At 38.2% G+C, this 20805-nt stretch overlaps 1 protein-coding gene across 1 annotated transcript in view; it reads left to right on the forward strand.

Annotated features, from left to right (window-relative positions):
• Positions 1 to 19828, forward strand: part of DNAJC5B (DnaJ heat shock protein family (Hsp40) member C5 beta) — a 49163-nt gene extending 29335 nt beyond the window's left edge. The window contains exons 2-4 of the mRNA XM_060127686.1: positions 1274 to 1487; positions 4792 to 4963; positions 18550 to 19828. Of these exons, the coding sequence (XP_059983669.1) occupies positions 1274 to 1487; positions 4792 to 4963; positions 18550 to 18644 (481 nt within the window). The 3' untranslated portion in view covers positions 18645 to 19828. The remainder of the gene's footprint in view (positions 1 to 1273; positions 1488 to 4791; positions 4964 to 18549) is intronic.
• The last annotated feature ends 977 nt before the right edge of the window (positions 19829 to 20805 follow it).

Genomic DNA, 20805 nt, shown 5'->3' on the forward strand with positions numbered 1-20805 from the left:
GCAACATCTTACTTTTCTAATTCAAAAATATGTAGGAGGCAGCATAATGCTCAGGGTCAGATTGCCTGTGTTCAAAGCCCGGTTCTAATTATTAGCTGTATGATGTTGGACAAATTACTTAACCTCTCAGTGGCTAAATTTCCTAACTGTAAAATGGGATTATTATAATACCAGTCTCATAGAGCTGCAGTGAAGATTAATGAATTAATATTTATAACAGGCTTACAATAGTCCTGGCATGTAGTAAACATTATAAAAGTTTTTTTTGTTTGTTTGTTTTTGCGGTACGCAGCCCTCTCACTGTTGTGGCCGCTCCCGTTGCGGAGCACAGGCTCCGGACGCGCAGGCTCAGCGGCCACGGCTCACGGGCCCAGCCCCTCCGCGGCATGCGGGATCTTCCCGGACCGGGGCACGAACCCATATCCCCTGCATCGGCAGGCGGACTCTCAACCACTGCGCCACCAGGGAAGCCCCATTTTACATTTTTAATACTTGATTATAACTGAAGAGTAAAGAACACTCACAAATTACCCCTCTGCCCCCAATACACACACAATGCAACACAACAAACACTCATAGCCTTATGGAATTGCTTTATGATCCACAGAGGAGAGAGGGCCTTGTACTCACAAGTAAATTTCTACAGATTATTTGAAATAGGAAGACCTATTTGAAAAGAGGTCAAATACACATTTGAATACAAGGTAAGTCATGGTATTTGTCCATAAAAACAAAAGGGAGTTAGGATTTGTAAAAAAAATTGTGAAAGGGTCATAATATTTATTCAAGGGTGTATAAATCAGAGATTTTTTTTTGACAGTTGAGTTTTAACTTTTAGAATATGTGGTGTGAAGTTTTGTTAATTCTGGAAAAGTCTTCCAGTTCTAGATGAAATTGTGGTATAAACTGGTCCTATTGCTGGAACTCTTAAAAGCCTGTGCATGTTGAGGTGGGCTACTGATGAGCTTCCAGGTAAAAATAAACTTCACATATTTGCCAATGGCAAAATGTCTAAGACTCAACAGCTATGCAGCTATTGAGAATTCCTTTGAGGATGTGAGGGGAGAAACAATACTATGGTGCCTGCACATTAGAAACACGAGGCAACATTTAATGGAAACTTGCTTAGTTGAATCAACATTATTATGAAATGTAACATTTCATGGTATTTACACGTATAAAAGATGTACAAATGAATAATGCCCTTCTAAAATGTCGTTGTAATACCTGTCAAGTAACACTTTTCCTCACTTTTTTTTTTAAATTTTAAAAGAAAATTGGCCTTGAAACACCATCCAGACAAGAATCCAGATGATGCAGGTGCTGCTGAGAGGTTTAAAGAAATCAACAACGCCCACACAATACTAACTGACACGTCAAAAAGAAACATATACGACAAGTACGGATCACTGGGACTTTATGTGGCCGAGCAATTTGGAGAGGAAAATGTTAATACCTACTTCATGCTGTCAAGCTGGTGGGCAAAGGTGAATTGGATTCTTTGTTTCTCTTGAAAACAACTTCTTAGAAGATCATGATATTATTCACTCTTTTAGACTCCATCTCAAAGAAAGTCTAACCTTGCTATATTACTAAACTCTTACAGATAAAAGGAGCTGTTATTTAAGGATCGTTTTTGCTTTAGCTCACCAAGTAATTATAAAATACAGCATGGCTTAAAATACTTCTAGACATTAATTAGATTTGAATTTGAAGCTTCAGGTTAATTCTGACTGCCCTCCCTACCCCCATAATGACAAATTAAGAACTGACTCATTGCTGAAAACCTAAAATAATTTATTAGTGTGACAACTGTTTAAAAATTATTATGGGACAAATTTAGCCATGTACTTTCCTATCTATAGCATAGGCTACAACAGCAAACACAGTACTGCGGAGAATACATGGTAATTAGGTCATAGGTTCACATGGAGCCTGCTGGGAAGTAGTGGAGAAGGAAACAAGGGGAAAAAGGTAAGAATTAAATAGGGCAGCACACTGAGTTGGCGAGAGAGAGGAAGAGGGAGAGAGAAAAAGGATATCTAGTCAAGAAAAAGGCAAGATTTTTAAGGACTTAGTGCGACCGGAATTGACTTTTGACAGTAAATTTTGTGGGATTTCCTAAGAATCCCTAGTATATGCATGCTTGGTGATAGTTTTATATTTGTTTATGAGTATTAATATCCTTATCTTCTGATAAAAGTATATTTACATATAAATCATACATATGGTCCATCTGCATCTTTTTTGGACAGTTCACATACATGTAGTAAGTTCACAGTTCACACATTTTGTGAAATCAGATGAACTCACATTCATATGAGTTGTAATTAATAAAGAAACAGCAGATCTCCAGAGGCAGATGTCATGTTCAGTAGTACTCTGCTACTTTCTTCCGCTAAAATAAATCTTGCTAAACTGAATAGTTTTATATACGCAGGACGAGAGAGAATATGTTTTTGTTCATAGGCATGGGGAGAGAGAGTCTGCAGTCTAAAGCCTCATTTGCCTTCTGCAGTCCTCAGAATTCCTTTTCTTGGGGATAACTGGGAATCCCGCTGAAACCTCCTTTTTTTATCACTCAAGACTTGGGAGGGAGACAAGTTTCTGCCTAGAGGATGTGGAACTTAGAATGAGAGTGTACATATTGTCAATGTCATTTATGATGATAGTTTGAATGTTTATGTAAAATACAGGCTTCTGTGGGAAACTAACCCCCAGGTATGACACTATTTCCATGGGAAGGTACATCTGGAGTTCTAGATAATTTACACACTAGCACCTGACTGCATATTGGGGCCTACCTGCATAAAAAGGAGAATAGATTTCCTTGCCCAGGAAGTTGACAAAATTGATCAAAATTCATACAGACAAGCAGAAGCTGTTCAGTAGTGTAAGAGATATACATAAAATAATTCCTGATGTGGCTCTTTAAAAATAAGGCCACAAAGAAATCTACCTTCCCCTTCTGCTTGTGCCAAAGCCTAACTGCCCCGTGCCCTTTAGAGTGGCCTGGCACACAGTGATCATGTATTAAGCATGCATTACATGTATGAATCAGTGTACCAATTTGAAAATGTTTTAGAAACAATGGACACCTACTTATGCCTTGTACTGCACTAAGCACTGCAAGGATAAGGCAAGGTTATTTCTGCAACAGGCAAATAATCTAGTTGGAATAACTAAAGAACAAAACAATACATGTATCAAAGGAAATTTTCAGAGAGGAGAAAAAATATGGGAATGGAATAGTGAAAGCAAAAAAGGTCAAAAGTAGGTAAAAAAAAGGGGGTGCTTGTTGGGGCACTGGCTCAGGAACACTGCACAGGAGGGTCTTAGAGGCAGTTGGTGAGGAGGAAGTGTTTTTATACTTTTCAGAGTAATTTAAGAAATGTATGACTCTGAAGATGTAGAGAATCCATAGCAAAAAGATTATAGGTGTGAGGGTGTATAAAATCACTTTCTATTTCAAATAACATGCTTTTAATAAAATCATAAATGTATTTTGCACAGTTAACAAAAATGGGATTGTTTTCACTTCAAATTGGATTGGGAGAGTTTAATCTTTTAATCTTTAGCTATGGCAAACTGAGTGAGGAAACCTTTTATATGCTCGTGGGGAAATCCTGGTGCTGTTCACTAGGAGGAACAAATCATTTGTTTATCTACTAATCAATTAATACCTTCATTAATTCAGTAGGCATTTCCTGTGTACCACACTCCAGGTACTAAATCCTTAGGTAGAGGAGGGATTGAAAGACAACTAACATATAGTTTAGCCTTGAAGAAGTTCACAGTCTGAGACAGAATTATAAACTCATCACTGTCTTAAAGTGTCAACAAAATAAGACTATGGTGGACATTTGTATGGCATGCAGTTGGGGCACAAAGGAGGGAGTAATTGTTCTGGAGGACATGGGAATCAGGAAAGATGTCAGACAGAGGATCTTTGAGATAATCTTAAACACGGAGTGGGTATTTTCTAGATGACTAGGGAATGGGACAGTGGGTGTCTAGGCAGATGGTTCCATAGGGAGAGCAAAGCTCTGCAAGGATGGCAGGAACAGGGCCATGTTGGTGCAGGGAAGGCACTGGAAGAGGCCAGATGACCATTAATAAGGAGCTCCAGCCTTTTCTAAGAGGCAGGAGAGTCGCTGCATGGGTTCAAGAGAACATGTCAGAAACCTCCAGCAGCAATGTGCAGAGTGGGCTAGGGGCAAGAGTGGAAGCAGATAGGTCAGTTAGGAGGCTACTGAAGTGTCCAGAGCAGAGATAAGGGGATCCATTCTAAAGCCCTACCAATCAAGAGAGAGGCAATGGGGAGGGGGCAGAGATGGTGAGGAGAGAGACTGCAGGACGTGGTGACTGAGAGGAATGCGGTGGTGTCAGGACTGGCTATCCCTAGCTCTTCTTGGTGAGAATGACTCAGTGCCTTTGGTTAGCCCATGTGACCTGTAGAGGTTATGTCTGTTGGTTTGTTTGTTTGCTCTGCTCTTAATAATGATCACCACGGCTTAAGAATAAAGAAGAAAATGTCATACTTCATTATTTGGCTGCAAGTCACTTGTTCCTGGCTTAACTTGTTAGGCGAAACTCTGTGAGGCATTTGTTTCCAAGGAAACTAAAAAGATAGTCCTCCATGGAATAAGGATGAGGGTGAATATGTGGTCTCTGGGGTGAACTGTGATGCCTTCAGGTCTCTGGAGGTACATGGGTACACACTTGATTTCTGGGGTCTCCTACACCCCACTACCCCTCACCCCTGTTTTGCTTTGCCTCTGGTTCCCCTAGACTTTGTTTGTCATCATTGGCCTCTTGACCGGCTGCTATTTCTGCTGCTGTCTCTGCTGCTGTTGCAACTGCTGCTGTGGACACTGCCGGCCTAAGTCATCGATGCCAGAAGAGGACTTCTATGTGTCCCCAGAGGATCTTGAGGAGCAGATCAAGACTGACATAGAAAAAGGTACAGCAAGATGAGAACAGAGTAGGGGGTGTCTCTTCATAGGCCTGGCCAAGCACCAGGCCCCATGGCGATGGCTATCGCTAAAGTGAGAGCGATAGAACGACCAAATGGGGGGATTGCCGTAGACTTTTACCTTTGGTACCTCTTTTGGAGAGGATGAAAGGACAGTTACCTTTACCAGCCACAGAGAAAAGCAGAACCTAACACTGTCAGAAAGAAGTCATGAAATATGTAAAATCGGATGAACTCACATCTGAGTTTATGATCACAAGGCAAAGCTAGCACAATTCACAGTCTCATTACAAAAGAGTGAACTGTGGGTTCAGGGAGGTTTGGGTGGGAGTGCCCAGGGGTAGGAGGTAGGAGAACCAAAGCAGAAATTTCTCCCAGGAGAAGCATTTCAGCCTGTTACTTTAGGATCTCTATTCAGATAGAAGGGAACGGACATCAAGAGAAGTCGACAACCCTTGACTTTTCTTCCTTTTGATTAGTTGATAATGAGTTCTGGGTAAAACTGGGGGAGGGTAGTCTTTCTTCCCCAGAAATGCAGCTTCCTTCCAAAACCACACATTCAGAGCTAGCCTCAAACCAGCATCAATAATACTGTCTGATATAAACGGGACTGTTTGCTTTGTTAAACCACCTGCACATGCCTGTCAATGTGTATGCATGGCCGTGATAGATTACTCGATTCTTCAAGTTCACTAGAACCAGCAATGATAACGAAAAAAAGTAAGGAAAGACAACAATCTCACAGAATTCACATCATCAGGAATACTTCATATTCTCTGGGAAATGCCTTTGTTTAAACAAACTGGAGTCAAACCTGCCATCATCCTTTCTGTCTTGCAGCCATAATCCTACTGTCATTTTCTCCTGCAGAATGCATCATTATTCTGGGTAATAGACTTCATCGCTAAGTCACAAAGAAGCCTGGACAGCCAAATAAACAATTCAGACTGTGACCCGCTGCTGTCAGAACTGCGGAAATCAGGCATGGTGCACTTCTGTGTACTATACTCTGATTCCTTTGATCACAATGAAGCAGAAATTCCAGGACATCAGACAGAGGAGAGACTGTTTAAAGGCTTCCAGATACTTTCAAATTCCCTATCAAATGTGGTGCTAAGTAATACCCAGTTATTACCCACCCCGAGTCCAGCTTAAAGAAAGGAGTCTTCACTCATGTGAACTGTACTTAGTCTCAGACCATTTTAGGATTGGGAGATCAGAGAGGACAGAAGGGATTTTCATGCAAGCTGTGATTCCTTCCCAGGGGGACCACTGGGTGGCCAGTCTGGCAAACAGGGGGTTTGTTCTCACCATTTTGTATTACTGCCCCTGGAGCCAAATTGTAGGCCCATCGTGAAATACAATTACAACTTTCTTTTGCTTCATTTGGGATATAAGATGACAAATCTTCTAACAGGGCATACACACCAAAAACAGCAAGCAAGCTGTATTACTCGTAAATGGGTTGAACAGAGATACACACGTATAAACTCTTCTTCAGGGAAGAGTCAGTGACTTCGGCATAAATTGCTTAAGAATGATGAGCCCAGGGGCTTCCCTGGTGGCGCAGTGGTTGAGAGTCCGCCTGCCAATGAAGGGGACACGGGTTCGTGCCCCAGTCCAGGAAGATCCCACATGCCGTGGAGCAGCTGGGCCCGTGAGCCACGGCCGCTGAGCCTGCGCGTCCGGAGCCTGTGCTCCGCAATGGGAGAGGCCGCAGCAGTGAGAGGCCCGCGTACAGCAAAAAAAAAAAAGTGAGAATGATGAGCCCAGTGCATTAATCTCATCTGTTCTTTTGAGGGAGATAAACTGTTATTAGATCATGTCAGGGGTCGCTGGGCCCATTGTTCATAGGATCTCCCATAATATCCATCAACACAGTCCAGTCACTGACAGAGGATAGGAAGGGGCAGTTAGATAGGAGAGTACTGTCATCGGCATCCACTGTGTCAAGCTTATCTTAACTTTTCCTTTATAGTGCGGGAACCAAGTCTAGGTGAACTGAACCTAGATACCTCAAATCCAGTGTTCCACACTTTTCTGAAAAGCCTCAAAGTCTTTCCTTTTTAAATTAGATAAAAGCTCCACCAGGGCATTTCAGCAGACCTTCTTTGCAGAAGATTTCTTTTCTGGAACAGAAATTCATACTCAGTGCCAAATTCCACCCAGATTTCCTTCCTGCAGAGCTGTTGGTGATAAATCTACATGCCGTTCACTGTTCTCAGTTCTGACACCCCAGAGCTACCAATTCCATTGCAGAGGTCAGATTCCAGACTTAGTAAGTCACGAACCCATTCGACTGTGTTACTGTTAGTCTTAACCAAAAGGAAAAACTCTGTCCTATTCCTAAATATTTAAAAGCTCCTATGCAGAGTTAATCAAGGTTTTCAAGGGCCAGAAACTTACACAATTTGGACAGTCCTTTTAGGGATAAAGAATATCAAATTACAAATACAAAATTAGATCTGAAAGTGAATACTTATTTATAATGAAAAAAAGAAATTACAAAAAAATTGCAAAGCTTAAAAACTGATAAATGTCTTAAATATCATAAAATTTGAAAAACAGCAACAGTTTAATTAACTGCCTGACACACCTTTATAATACTTTCCCCCTATGCTTTCTGGGTGTGTATTCTTTGATTGCCTCTTCACTTAATAATAATTTCATTAATATCACTTCCTTAGGGAGAATAGAAAAATTACTGTCCTTCCTCTAGCATGTTTCTTCAAAATTTGTTGTTTATTACTGGTAGATTAGAAAAGTTTCAGTCTTACAACTCATTATTGATAATGTTGCCTAACTTTTTAGGGATTGTTATCAGATTTAAGAAAACTCCTATCTAGTTTATTTCATATATAAGATGTAAATTTGGAAGAAATTTTTCCACAGACCAATTCTGACTACACATTTCAAACCTTGTTGCCCCTCCATCACCCAATACTTCCAGGACCAGAGCCCACTGGACACATTCATAATGTGTGACACCATGTCTGGCATGGATTTTCATGTCCCCTAAGCAATTAAATTGGGATAGTGAGCTATAGGAGTTATCTCTAAAGCCATTGTTATGCCAGTATGGCTAGCAATAATTATACACAGAGTTGCTGCAAGCCACAGAAACACAGTTTCTGTTCAAGAGTACTGGTACAGGGTGGGATTTGCTAGTAGAGAGGAGAGATTTGCTTGGGTTATTGTGTCTCTTTCAAGTATGTGAAAGAATGTAATCTAACTTCTACCCTTAAGAAATAAAGGAGGGAAGTTCAAAACAGTGGCATCTTCAATATTCCCTGGTAATTTTAGAACTTGTAAACTGATTCCCATCTCTTTCTCAGAATAAAAATATAATCCCAGTGGCATTCTAGGAACACAGGGGAATTCTATTATTCTTATGAATCAATTAGGGGCAAATAGAAGAGAGACAGTGTCTTGGGGGGTTGTCCATACCCCCTTTTTTGTCTCGGAAAATTTGAAGCTTGAAAGATAAAGGTGACAGATACCAGGTTGTTTCCCTTCCTTTCAAATGTTCACAAATTAGAAGTTCCACTTTGTGAAATTTTGAGTGTTATATTTAAAACAAGCTCATTTAGACCTTATACTGCTCTGTTAGATAAAGGCCACAATGCAGTCAGAATTCTACCAGTCAACAGGGCTTTACAGAACATCTTGAGATAGAACACCATTCCCTGGGACCCTGTGTGTGTGTGTGTGTGTGTGTGTGTGTGTGTGTGTGTGTGTGTGTGTGTGTGTGTGTGTGTGTGTGTGTGTGTGTGTGTGTGTGTGAGAGAGAGAGACAGAGAGAGAGACAGAGAGAGAAAGGAAGGAAGGAAGGAAGTAAGGAGGGAGGGAGGGAGGGAGGGAGGGAGGGAAAGGAAGGACGGAAGGAAGGAGGGAGGGAAGGAAGGAAGGAAGGGAGGGAGGGAGGGAGGGAAAGGAAGGAAGGAAGGAAGGAGGGAAGGAAGCGAGGGAGGGAAAGGAAGGACGGAAGGAAGGAAGGAAAAGAAAGAGAAAAATGAAGAAAAAAGAAAAGGAAGGAAGAAGGTATAGAAATGAGCATAAATGGAAACCTGTTATCTCTAAATACCCTGGCAAAGCAAACCAAAAATACAAGAGATAAGTTCAATTTTTTTCCAAGCTGCAAGCAGTGGACTGAAAACTCCTAGTTAAACTCAAAAATTTTCTTGCAGAGTCAAGATTTCCCCACTTTTTTGAAGGAGAGGAAATAGAGTGTTTAAGGGAGAAGATTTTCTAGTGGGTTGACCTTGGATCTAAAACTGTGAGACTCAGGGCACAGGAAAATCTGTTGACTGCTTAACTGTTCTTGCTACTCACCTGGATGAAACCCAAATAAATTCACAGCCACTGAGCTGAAGAGGCCATATGGCTTCTAATTAGACTCGCTCCCAGCCAAGATATTGAGACATTTATTACATTTGCTGTTCAGCATTCATCACACTTTATTGCCCAGGAAAAGGGCACCAAGGAAGAGATTAAATTCATCCTTCCTCTTTTCACCAATCCCACTCAATCTCCTTCCTATCCCCTTCCCCCCAGTCAAAAGGAACTGATTTCTAAAAATAATTCATGGAAAATAATTCTTGCAACTAGTCCAAAGCCCTTTGCTGCTTCTTTATATGAAAATAACAAGTAAGCACCATCTAGGCCCTGGGCCGGGACAGCAGGACAAGTGAGTCAGCTCAGAACGCTGCCCTGGAAGCTGCTCCAAGTGGACCCAAGGTTTCTTCAGATTTTGCCTGCTAAGGTTCAGTGAGCAAATTTACTAGACAGTCTTTTCACAGAAAACATTTATTGAGCACTTAATATTTGCCCGACACTACGCTAGGGGCTAGAGAAAAGAAAGATGCGGTCCCTGCTGTCTTGGACCTTACAGTATCGCAGAGGAGATGGGAAGACAAGTACTCCACAAATAGTCACACAATGAGCTAGCTAACTTCCAGGTATGATAAGTCTGCCAAAGGAGAAGCACAGGGGCTGTGACAGTGAACACTAGGCGGGCCTGACCCGGATGCAAGTGAGGACAGCTTCCCAGAGGAGGTGACATTTAAAGCTGAAAACGTAAAGAATGAGGAGTTAGGGGTGGGAGATTATGGGGAAGGAGAACCCTAGAAGGGAGGAATCTTGACACCAGCACAGCACCTCCCAGCATCCTGTGGATAATGGGGAATGGAGCTCTCGATGCCAGGCAAGGCAGGGATAGTCACATTAGGCTGTTCAAGTGAACAGTTTGATCAAGGAACTGAATGAAGAGGAAGTTATGCAGAGAGCATATTTGCAAATAACCCCAAACTGGGATATACCCAGTCAAGGGCTCAGACCATCAAAGTGAAATGTGATAGATGGAAAGCAGCTGGAATCCTGGACAGTTGGCTAGATAAGAGCAAGAGCAGTAGGATTTTAACTAGGACGAGGGGAAAGGGAGTTGAGAGAAACCCAGGAGGTTCTGAGGAAGAAAACGCAAAAAGGTAGAGGTGAAATATTATTCAGCCATAAAAAGGAATGAAGTACTGATACATACGACAGGGCGGATGAACCTGGAAACATTATGCTAAGTGAAAGAAGCCAGACACAAAAGGACAAACACTGTATGATTCCATTTACATGAAATATCTAGAGTAGGTACATTCATAGAGGCAGAAAGCATACGGGTGGTTGCCAGGGCCCTGGGGGGAAAAGAGGAACAGGGAACAACTGCCTAATGGGTCTCCTTTTGGAGAAATGTTCTGCAACTAGATAGAGGCAGTGAATTATATATTTAGTACACTGTGAATGTACTAAATTGTTCACTTTATTTATTTATTTAAATTTAATTTTATTTCTTTTTGGCTGTGTTGGGTCTTCGTTGCTGCACGCGGGCTTTCTCTAGTATGGCGAGTGGGGGCTACTCTTTGTTGTGGTGTGTGGACTTCTTATTGTGGTGGCTTCTCTTGTTGCAGAGCACAAGCTCTACGTGCGCCAGCTTCGGTAGCTGTGGCACGTGGGCTCGGTAGTTGTGGTGCGCAGGCTCAGTAGTTGTGGTGCGTGGGCTTAGTTGCTCCGTGGCATGTGGGATTTTCCCGGACCGGGGCTCGAACCTGTGTCGCCTGCATTGGCAGGGGCATTCTTAACCACTGCACCACCAGGGAAGTCCCAAATTTTTCACTTTAAATGGTTACTTTTATGTTATGTGAATCTCACTTCAATTAAAAAATATCTGTAGTAGAGGAGAGAGGGGATTTGACTACAGAAAGAAACTAAACACCCTTTCTTCAGAGAAGGAGAAGGTTCTTTGTTTCCTGAAAATTCACCCATGGCAGGGAGTAGAGGATACCACAAAGCATCAGTATTCACAAAGTGTGGGGAAATGGGAAAGTTGATTATCAGTCTTTTATGCAGCTACCTTGAGAGCAGTACACTATTAGTAGCTAAGACAGAAAAGGGCTTTGAAGTCAGTCCCATTTCAAGCCCTGACTCTATTAGTTACCAGTAGAGATTCTGGGGGTAATTCATTTAACTACTTTATCCCTTATTGTTTTTACTTATCAGGAACATACAGACGAACATTATGTGCCATTACCTTTAGGTTCTTTGCTTGCTGTTCCCTATTTAGAGGTAACTGTTACCCTAAATCATCTGTAATCATTTTCCTTTTTTAAATTTCTGTTTTATTGAGATATTTAATTGACATACAGCACTGTATAAGTCTAAAGTGTGCAGCATAATGACTTGCCTTACATATATTGTGAAATGATCACCACAGTAAGGTTAGTTAATATCTATCATCTCATATAGACACACAGAAAAAGAAAAAATTTTCTTTTCCTTGTGATGAGAAGTTTTAGGATCTACTCTGTTAGCAACTTTCAAATATGCCACAGAGCAGTGTTAACTGTAGTCATCATATTGTATATTACAACCCCAGTATTTATTTGTCTTAGAACTGGAAGTTTGTACCTTTTAACCACATTTATGCAATTCCTTGTCTCCTCACTCTCTGCCTCTGGTAACCACAAATCTGATTTCTTTTTCTATGAGTTTGGGTTGTTTTTGTTTTTTTAGATTCATGTATAAGTGAGATCATACAGTATTTGTCTTTCTCTACTTGACTTACTTCATTTAGCATAATGCACTCAAAATCCATCCATGTTGTCACAAATAGCAGGATTTCCCTCTTTTTTTTATGGCTGAAAACTAGTCCATTGTATATGTACACCACATTTTCTTTATCCACTCATCCATCATTAGGTTGTTTCCACCCGCTTCTTGGCTATCATAATGTAATCATTTTCTTACTATTCTTTTTAGTATTACAACTATATATATTTATGTTCCTAATCAAGTTTATTGCTTGGTTTTACATTTCTGAACTTTAAATCAATGAACTCATACTCAACAATTATCCTTCAACTTCTTTTTTTTTTCACTCAACATCATATTTCTGAACTTCATTCGTACTGTGATTGTCTTTCATTCATTTTCACTGCTGTATAATATTCTTCTATGAGAATATCCCAGAAAATTTATTTATCCATTCTACTGCTAGTGGATATTTGGGTATCCAAATCCACTTTTTTGCCATTACAAACAGGGCTATTACAAATATTCTTGTTATGAATGTCTCCTGGTTCATGAGTAGAGTTTTCCAGGTATTGGGTTGGCCAAAAAGTTTGTTCAGCTTTAAGTAAAAATAAAAGACACCTTTTTCATTTTCACCAAGAACTTTATTGAACAACGTATTCATTAACTGAATGAACTTTTTGACCAACCCAATATATACACAGGAGTGGAATACCTTAGTCAAAAGGCGTGCATATCTACAAGTTATTAGATAACACCAAGTTGTTCTACAAAGTTGCTGCACTAATTTCCATTACCTAATGAGAGTTCCTACTGCTTCACATCCTTGCCCTCACTAGACTATAAATGTGTGCCAGTCTGGTGGATGGGAAATGGTATACCTTTGTGATTTTAATTTTTTCCTCCTTGAATCCTTTCAGAATCTTACTGGTTGTTTGGGTTTCTCTTTCTTTGAAATGCCTATTCAAGTCTTTTGTAGGTTTTTAATATATCATTTGCTTTTTTCTTACTGACTCTTTTTTGGGGCGTGGGTATTGACTCTGTTGATCATGTTTGTTTAAAATGTATTTTCCCAATTTGTGGCCTGGTGTTTCACTCTTTACGGTGTCTTTCAATAAGCCAAAGTTCTTGATTTTAATGTAGTCAAAATGTCAATATTTGCCTTTATGCTTAGTGATTTCTGTGTTTTGATTAAGAAATCTTTCCCTATCCCAAGGATATAAAGGTGTTCTCCTATATGGTCTTCTCAAAGTTTTATAGTTTTGCTACTCATGTTTATGTGTTTAATAACCAGGAATTGATTTCTGCAAGTCGGTATGATGTAGCGTTCCAACTTCATTTTTTTCCATATAGAAAACAAATTGTCCCAGCACACTGATTTCTAGTCTTGGTTTTGACATACATTAAGTTTTAATAGATATATGGAACAGTTTCTGGGCTTTCTGTTCTGGTCCGTTGGTCATTTTGTCTATCTATATGCAACACCAGGCCCATTTATAATAATTCATAACACTGTTCAGGCAACTCTTCCTAATTTGTTCTTCAGGACACTCTCACATATCCTTGGCCTTTTGCTTTTCTATATAAATTTTAGAATAAGCTTTGTTAAGTCCTGTACCAAAACTTCTTTAAGCAAAATATTTGGGATCTTGATTAGAATTGCAGTGATTGTAGATAAATTAGGAAGAATTGACATCTTTAAAGAATGTGAGTCCTCTAATATGTGACATGGTATACCTCTCCATTTATTTAGGTTTTCTTCGTTGCCTTTCAATAAAGATACCTCTTTTATATCTTTGGTTGCATTTATTCATAATACTTTATCCACTTTCATACAATTATAAATAAATTATCATAGATTAGTTGTTGACTTGTTTCTTAGTATATAGGAATGTACTTTTTTTTAACATTGATTTCGAATCCAAGAAACTAGCTAAACTCTCTATTTCTAATTATTTATCTGTAAATTCTTTAGGGTTTCTACATACCTATCTATAACATTTGTGAATAGTGATAGTTTTGATTCTTCCTTCCCTTCCCTTATCATTTTTTTAGCCTTTTCCTTGCCTTTCTGTGTTTGTTGAGACTGCCAGTAAAATGTTGAAGAGAAGATGCTTTCAAGATTGCATAATGATTGTGAAGTTTGCTGTAGGCTTTTGATCAGGTTAAGAAAGTTGTCTTCTATTACTATGTTGTTAGAATACTTTTTTCTTCACCAATTGAGATGGTAATGATTTTTCTCCTTTAAATTGTTCACGTGAAGAACTATATGAATTGTTGCCCAACGTTAAAACAATCTTGAATTCCTGAGATAAACCCAAAGCAGTCATAATGCATTAACTATTTTATTTTTTTATGAAATGTGTTTGCTAATATTTTGTTTTAGATGTTTGCATCTATGTTAATGGGTGAGACTGGCCTATCATTTTCCCATCTCAAACTTTCCTTATGGGTTCTATACCAAGATTATGCCTCATAAAATAAATTAGCAGTGTTCCTCTTTAACTCTTGAAAAGTTTGTGTATTACTGGATTTATTTCTTTCTACAGGATGGTGTAGACCTTTCTGGGCTAATGTGTTTTTATACAAATTTTAAATTATGGATTCAATATATTTTATAGGCCATTTAGGTTTCCCTTCTTCTTTATTAAAACAATTAGTTCTTCAAAATTTCCTCTTGTTACCTTTTACACATCTATAGTATCTGCATTTTTGTCCCATTTTTCATTCCTTATATTGGTTATTTCTGCTTTCCTTTTTTAGCCATTCTCACCAGATATTTGAAAATTTTATTCTTCTCAAATAAATGTTGTCAGTTTTATTGATTCTCCTGTATATTCTCTCTACTTAATTTCTATTTTTTATTATTTCTCTTAATTTATTGTTGCTAATTTTCTAACTTAATTTTTATACTTCTTAATTTTCAGTCCATCTTCTTTTCTGATATTAAGCTATTAAGTCTATAAATTTTTCTGTAAGTACCAGTTTGGCTTTACATACACACACGTACACATATGTTCTTATAATCTAAGTTTGAAACATTTTCTTATTTCCATTATGATTTTTTCTTTAATCTATAAGTTAGGTCTATATGTGTCTTAATTTGTAAACCTGTGGGGTCTTTTCTCGTTCTTTATTATTGTTTGTGTCTAACTGAACTGCAGTATTATCAGAAAATGTGGACAGCATGAAACAATATTTTGAAATGTCTTGAGGCTTGCTTATAGCCTAGAACTTAAATGATTTTACATATGTTCCACATTGCTTCAAAACAGTACATTTTGCATTTGTTAGGTTCACTGTTCCATGTATGACTATTATATAAAGCTAATTTGTTGTATGTATTAGTTTGCTAGGGCTGCTGTAACAAAGTACCACAGACTGGGTGATTTGAAAAACAAATTTATTCTCTGGCAATTCTGGAGGTTAGAAACCTAAGATCAAGGTGTCACAGGACTGGTTTCCTTAAGGCCGCTCTTCTTGGCATGTAGATGGTCATTTTCATCTTGTGTCTTCACAAGGCCTTTCCTCTATGTATGACTGTGTCCTAAGTACACAAGTCATACTGGACTAAGGCCCACTCTGAGGACCTCATTTTAACATAATTACCTCTTTAAAGACCTCCTCTCCAAATATGGTCACATTCTGACAGACTAGGGATTAGAACTTCAACATATGAATGGGGTGGGGGGCAGGGACACGATTCAGTTCACAACATTACACTTTTCAAATCCTTTATAATCTTAAAGATTTTTTTGCTTGCTTTATCCGTCAGTTACTGAGAGAAGCATTCAATTCTTCCACTGTGCTGATGGATTTTTTTATTTCTCTATAAAGTTCTGTCAATTTTTGCTTCCTATATTTTGAAGCTATGTTATTAGCATATATAAGTTTAGAATTTTTATGGCTACTTGGTTAATTGAATATTTTATTATTATGTAGTTACCCTCTAGCTCTAGCAATGCTTTTTGTCTCATACTTTGTTTTTAAAATACAGTTATATTAGCTTTCTTTTCCTTAGTGTTTGTGTAGTAAATATGTTTCCATTCTTTTATTCTCTATGTTTTTTTGTCCTTATGCTTTTTGATGTGTCCTTTGTAAACAGCATATTGCTGGGGGGATTTATTCAGTCTGGCCATGTTTTTTCTTTTAAATAGAGTCCGTTTGTATTTTTTATAACTAATGATATGTGTTTTTTTTCTATGAACTTACTCTTTGTGAGAGACAGTATAGCACAGCCTTTAAGAAAACAGATTCTGAGAAATACTGCCCAGGTTTTAATACTAGCTCTATTCCTTACTACCTGTGTAATGCAGGCTAGTTACTTAAAACATTCTGTCCTCAGCTTATCTGTAAAATAGCTATCATAATTACCCTACCTTGTAGTGCTATTATAGAGTTAAGATACATAAAGCACTGAGAACAGTGCTAGACACATAATAAGTACTATACACATGCTTTCTGTTAATATTTTATTATTATAATTATCACTTTAAGTTGGCATATTTTTTCTGTTTCTATTTTCTTTCCTTTTTTTCCTTCTTCTGTACTGACAGAATTTTTTTTTCACATTCCATTTCTTTCTCTCCTCCAGTTTGGAAATTATATTCTCTGTTCTATTTTTTTAGGGCTGCCTTAAAAAGTTACCAAGCATATTTAAGTTACCAAAGTTGAAAGTTAATTCTTATCTTTACCCTCTCCTGAACAATACAAGAACTTTATAACTCTTTAATTCTGATCATCTCCTTTCTGATTTACATACCATTGTCATAATTTTATCTCAATTTTAAGTCTCATAAATTATTATTGCTTTATATGATAAATAATTGTTTAGTTTTACTTATATATCTACTAATCATTTCTATATACAGCACAAATTTTTCCATGTGATAACACTTCTTTCTGTCTGAATTATAACTTTTAAATTAGGTCTGCTGGTGGCACAACTTCTGTTTTTATTGTCTGAAAATACCTGTAAATCATGCTTAAAAAAATAAATGTAGCAATAAGAGGGTTTATCAACAAATTTAGGTTGATATCTTCTTATAGTATATTGTAAACATAATTTCATAGTTTTCTGCCTTCCATATCTGCTATTGGAAAGTGAGATTGCTTTAAGAACCGTTATCCTTAGTGTTCTTCAATATCACTAAGATGTTTAAATATGAATTTCTCTTTAATTTATCCTAGTTGGTTCTTGAATCTGTGGACTGGTGTCTTGTATCAACTCCAGGAAATTCTCAGCCATTAAATCATCAAATATTACCTCTACTCTTCTTTTCTTTTCATTTCTTTATGAAAGTCTTATTAAATATAAGTCAGAATATCACTCTATTCTTCACGTCCTTTAGCCTCTTTCCTATTTTATATCTTTGTTTCCCTGTGCCACATTCTGATTAATCTCCTCAAATCTGTCTTCTATTCCATTAATTCTCCCTTTAGCTGTTAAACCCCATTCATCAAGTTTTAAAAATTTCAGATGTGTTAATGTCTAAAAGAGATTTTTTATTATTATTAATTTCAAAATCCATTTGATCACTTGAAAAACAAATCTAATTCTTTCTTATTCTGTGTCTGGTAAGTGCAGGATTTGAAGTCTTTCTGGGTCTGACTGGCTTTCTGTTGTTTCTACTGGCTCTCACTCAGTGTGCATTGTTCTTATGTGTAATGTTCCCCCTCCCCCCATCTCTCTCCCTCTCTCTCTATTTCTCCCTATCTCTCTGTTTTTTTACTATGAGTTTATGTTTCTTGCAATTTGTGGGGGATTCTTTGAGGGCTGGGTTGAAGGTTGGGGCCATTCATTTCTGCTCTGTGCTTTTGCACTGGACCATTTTAAACTAAATTATCAGCCTGAGGTTTCTTAGAACACACAGGTATTGTAAATTTGACCTGCCACATTGTGTGCTCATTAGCTTGCTAACAGACATTTTTAAGGGAGCTCTTCACTTCCTCATCAAAACTCAAGACTAGCAAACTTCCTTGCAGATTTAAGGCTATGGTGATTTAGATAGCACATAACCATTTGGGGTACTAGCTTTATGTGGAGAGCTTCCTATTAGACTCTTCACCCAAGCAAACTCTGGGTCTTGGCCTCTCTCCCAACCAGAGCCATGTATGCAATTGTCCACTGCACGATTCTAGAGGTATTTTTCATATAGATACACACTGCAGTCTATATGACATGGGTGGCAGCCCTGTCCTCATCCCCACAAAATGGTGAAAACTAAAGCTCAAGTTTATCAGTTTTAGAAATTGCCTCAAAGTGAAATCTGGGCTTAGTGCTTTGGTTTTATAATTCTGTAACTAATAGAACTTAAATGAAGAATAAAGACAGTGAGTGTATCCTCCCTTTTGAAGTCCTTTAAAGGGTAGGATCCTTAGTATCTTAGGAATTGAAATGATTTGCTAATCATCATTTCAGCAAAAATATCTACCACTTGCCCCATTAAATGAAATGTAACATAAGAGGGTGTTTACTGGTTTTCTTTGTTTATTTTTAGATATGGACTTTCCAGTTGTCCTCCAGCCTACAAACGCAAATGAGAAAACACAGCTAATCAGAGAAGGACCTCGAAGTTATTGTACAGACTCTTAATATTGAGCCCATTGAGGGTCCACAGTACCTCCTCTTGGTTCGGTCATGTCTCCAGGTGGTCTTGATGGGGGATGGTAGGGGACATGAAATGCTGTGAACTTTTCCACATTTGTATTTTACTTTTAGGTTAAGGAAAGATGATTGCTACATAATTTTCTCAGTATGCAGATTCACTCTTTGAGTAGAACTCCTAATGGAAACACACATTCCATTTTAATGAATAAAGGCCTGAAGAGTTGTTTTATGCTCCTTGTATGAGGTAAGACAGTGGCATTGGACAGGCTTATGAGCCTGCCCTTTATGTGAGCCAGACCTCGTTCCTTATAGACTAAAGTAGTATTTCAAAACCGAAGCCACTTTTCATCTATTTAACTAAATGTAGTATTCATATCTGCCTTTAAATATCAACAGCAAAACATACATGAGAATTTAGGAGGAATATTTTGTGTGTGTGGAGATTTTTCCTGTCGTATTCAATATGGCTACAGAAATATTTCAAAGGCAAGAAGAAATTATTAGGTAAAGACAAATCGTATTATTTTAAAGTATATTTTTGAAAGATTACAAATTGTCACTTACTGAAAACTGACAAAACCAGGAAGGAAGAAGTTTTGTGTGTACTTGTAGATAGGCATAAAAACAAAAACAAAATTTCAGCCTGGTTAAATGTTATAAATGATCCAGAAAGTAATTCTGGGCCCAAACCAGCCCCAAACAATGTGTTTAACAATTTTAAGTTAAAATAATTTTTGTCCAACAGGCTTAGATTAGCCAGACTAAGAAAAAGAAACACATGAGGTAAAGGACAGAGTTCTAAATTCTACAGCCTAAATTTAAATTTAACGGCATATCACTCACCCCATCTTCAGTGGGATTAATAACACTGACCAGAAAATGCTCTGCTCTGTGCACGTTGAACATTTATGCTCAGAGGTCATCTCTGCATTTACTTGTTTGAACCTTATATTCATCACGTGGAAGAAACCATATGCTATTTCTAAAATAGTAAGCAGCAAGTGTTTGTTTTTTTCCAGGTCTTCCTTAGTTCTTTATGTAATATTACATTTTTCAAGATCTTGTTATGTTTTTATGTAACACTGCATGAAATGCCGTTTCCTTTTTTTCTTTGTTTCTTATTCTGCCTCACCACGAAATTACCGTTAATTAAAGTTAAATATACATTGTAAGTGGGAATTGGTGTTATAGCTGATAGTTCTGACATAACTAAAACTCTGCTCTAACTCTTGAGTTACTGGAATTCTTTTTTTAAATCGACATAATTAAGTAGAAAGAGCCCTGGTTTGAAAATTAAGAACCTGGTTCTAATCTAAGTGCTCACAAACTAGCCCTGTAACCAAGTGAGATGAGAATAATATGGCTAATCTCTCTGACCCTGTTTTCATATCTTCTCTGTTCATATTCCTAATTGCTGCCAAGATCAGGTGAAATAGTTGAAGTGAAAGAACTCTGAAAAGTCAAGTATTTAACAAGTATAAGATGGTTTCACATGCGTTTGTATGTGTTGATACACATAGACAAATATAATGTGACTCTTTATGTATATAAACTCTCTCATCCAACAAGACCCATGCAAATACCCAATACTAACAGTGCCAGTGACCAGTAAGTGCTCAGAACTCTACTCAACAATTGAGTGCTACTTTCCATTTGAAGGGAACAATGAGATAAACAGCCCCATCTGGGGATAATTTGAGCCACTACATTTCCTTCCTGAGGCCTCTAACCAAAACATCAGTCCTGTTTTTGAACAGGAACTTACAAGTCACGAAGCTCATCTTCTCTTTCTCTCCCAGACCTCTGTTTTCTTTCTGACGCGGAATTTTTTACTTCCACTCCCAGCTTTCCCAGAGAGCTGGTACAAGAGTGGTCGCGATGAGAATAGGGCAGGAATTAGAATCAGAATCAGATGGTGGAATTCCTGGAGGCATTCTGGCCAATGTTTCCCACATAGGGCTAGTTTCTAGTTACCACGGTTGTGGCAAATGCATGCACATGGATGTCTCTGAGTGAGGGAATGAATTCTACAGAATGCCCGTTAGCCACATAGAAACAAGGATCCACTCTCCATCTGAGGAGGGGCCACGTAAGCATCTTGTGGAGTTGCCATCTGGAATCACCTGCTATTATTCTGAGTCCACAA

The sequence above is a fragment of the Lagenorhynchus albirostris genome, chromosome 17 (assembly GCF_949774975.1).
Source record: "Lagenorhynchus albirostris chromosome 17, mLagAlb1.1, whole genome shotgun sequence".
Lineage (NCBI taxonomy): Eukaryota > Metazoa > Chordata > Mammalia > Artiodactyla > Delphinidae > Lagenorhynchus > Lagenorhynchus albirostris.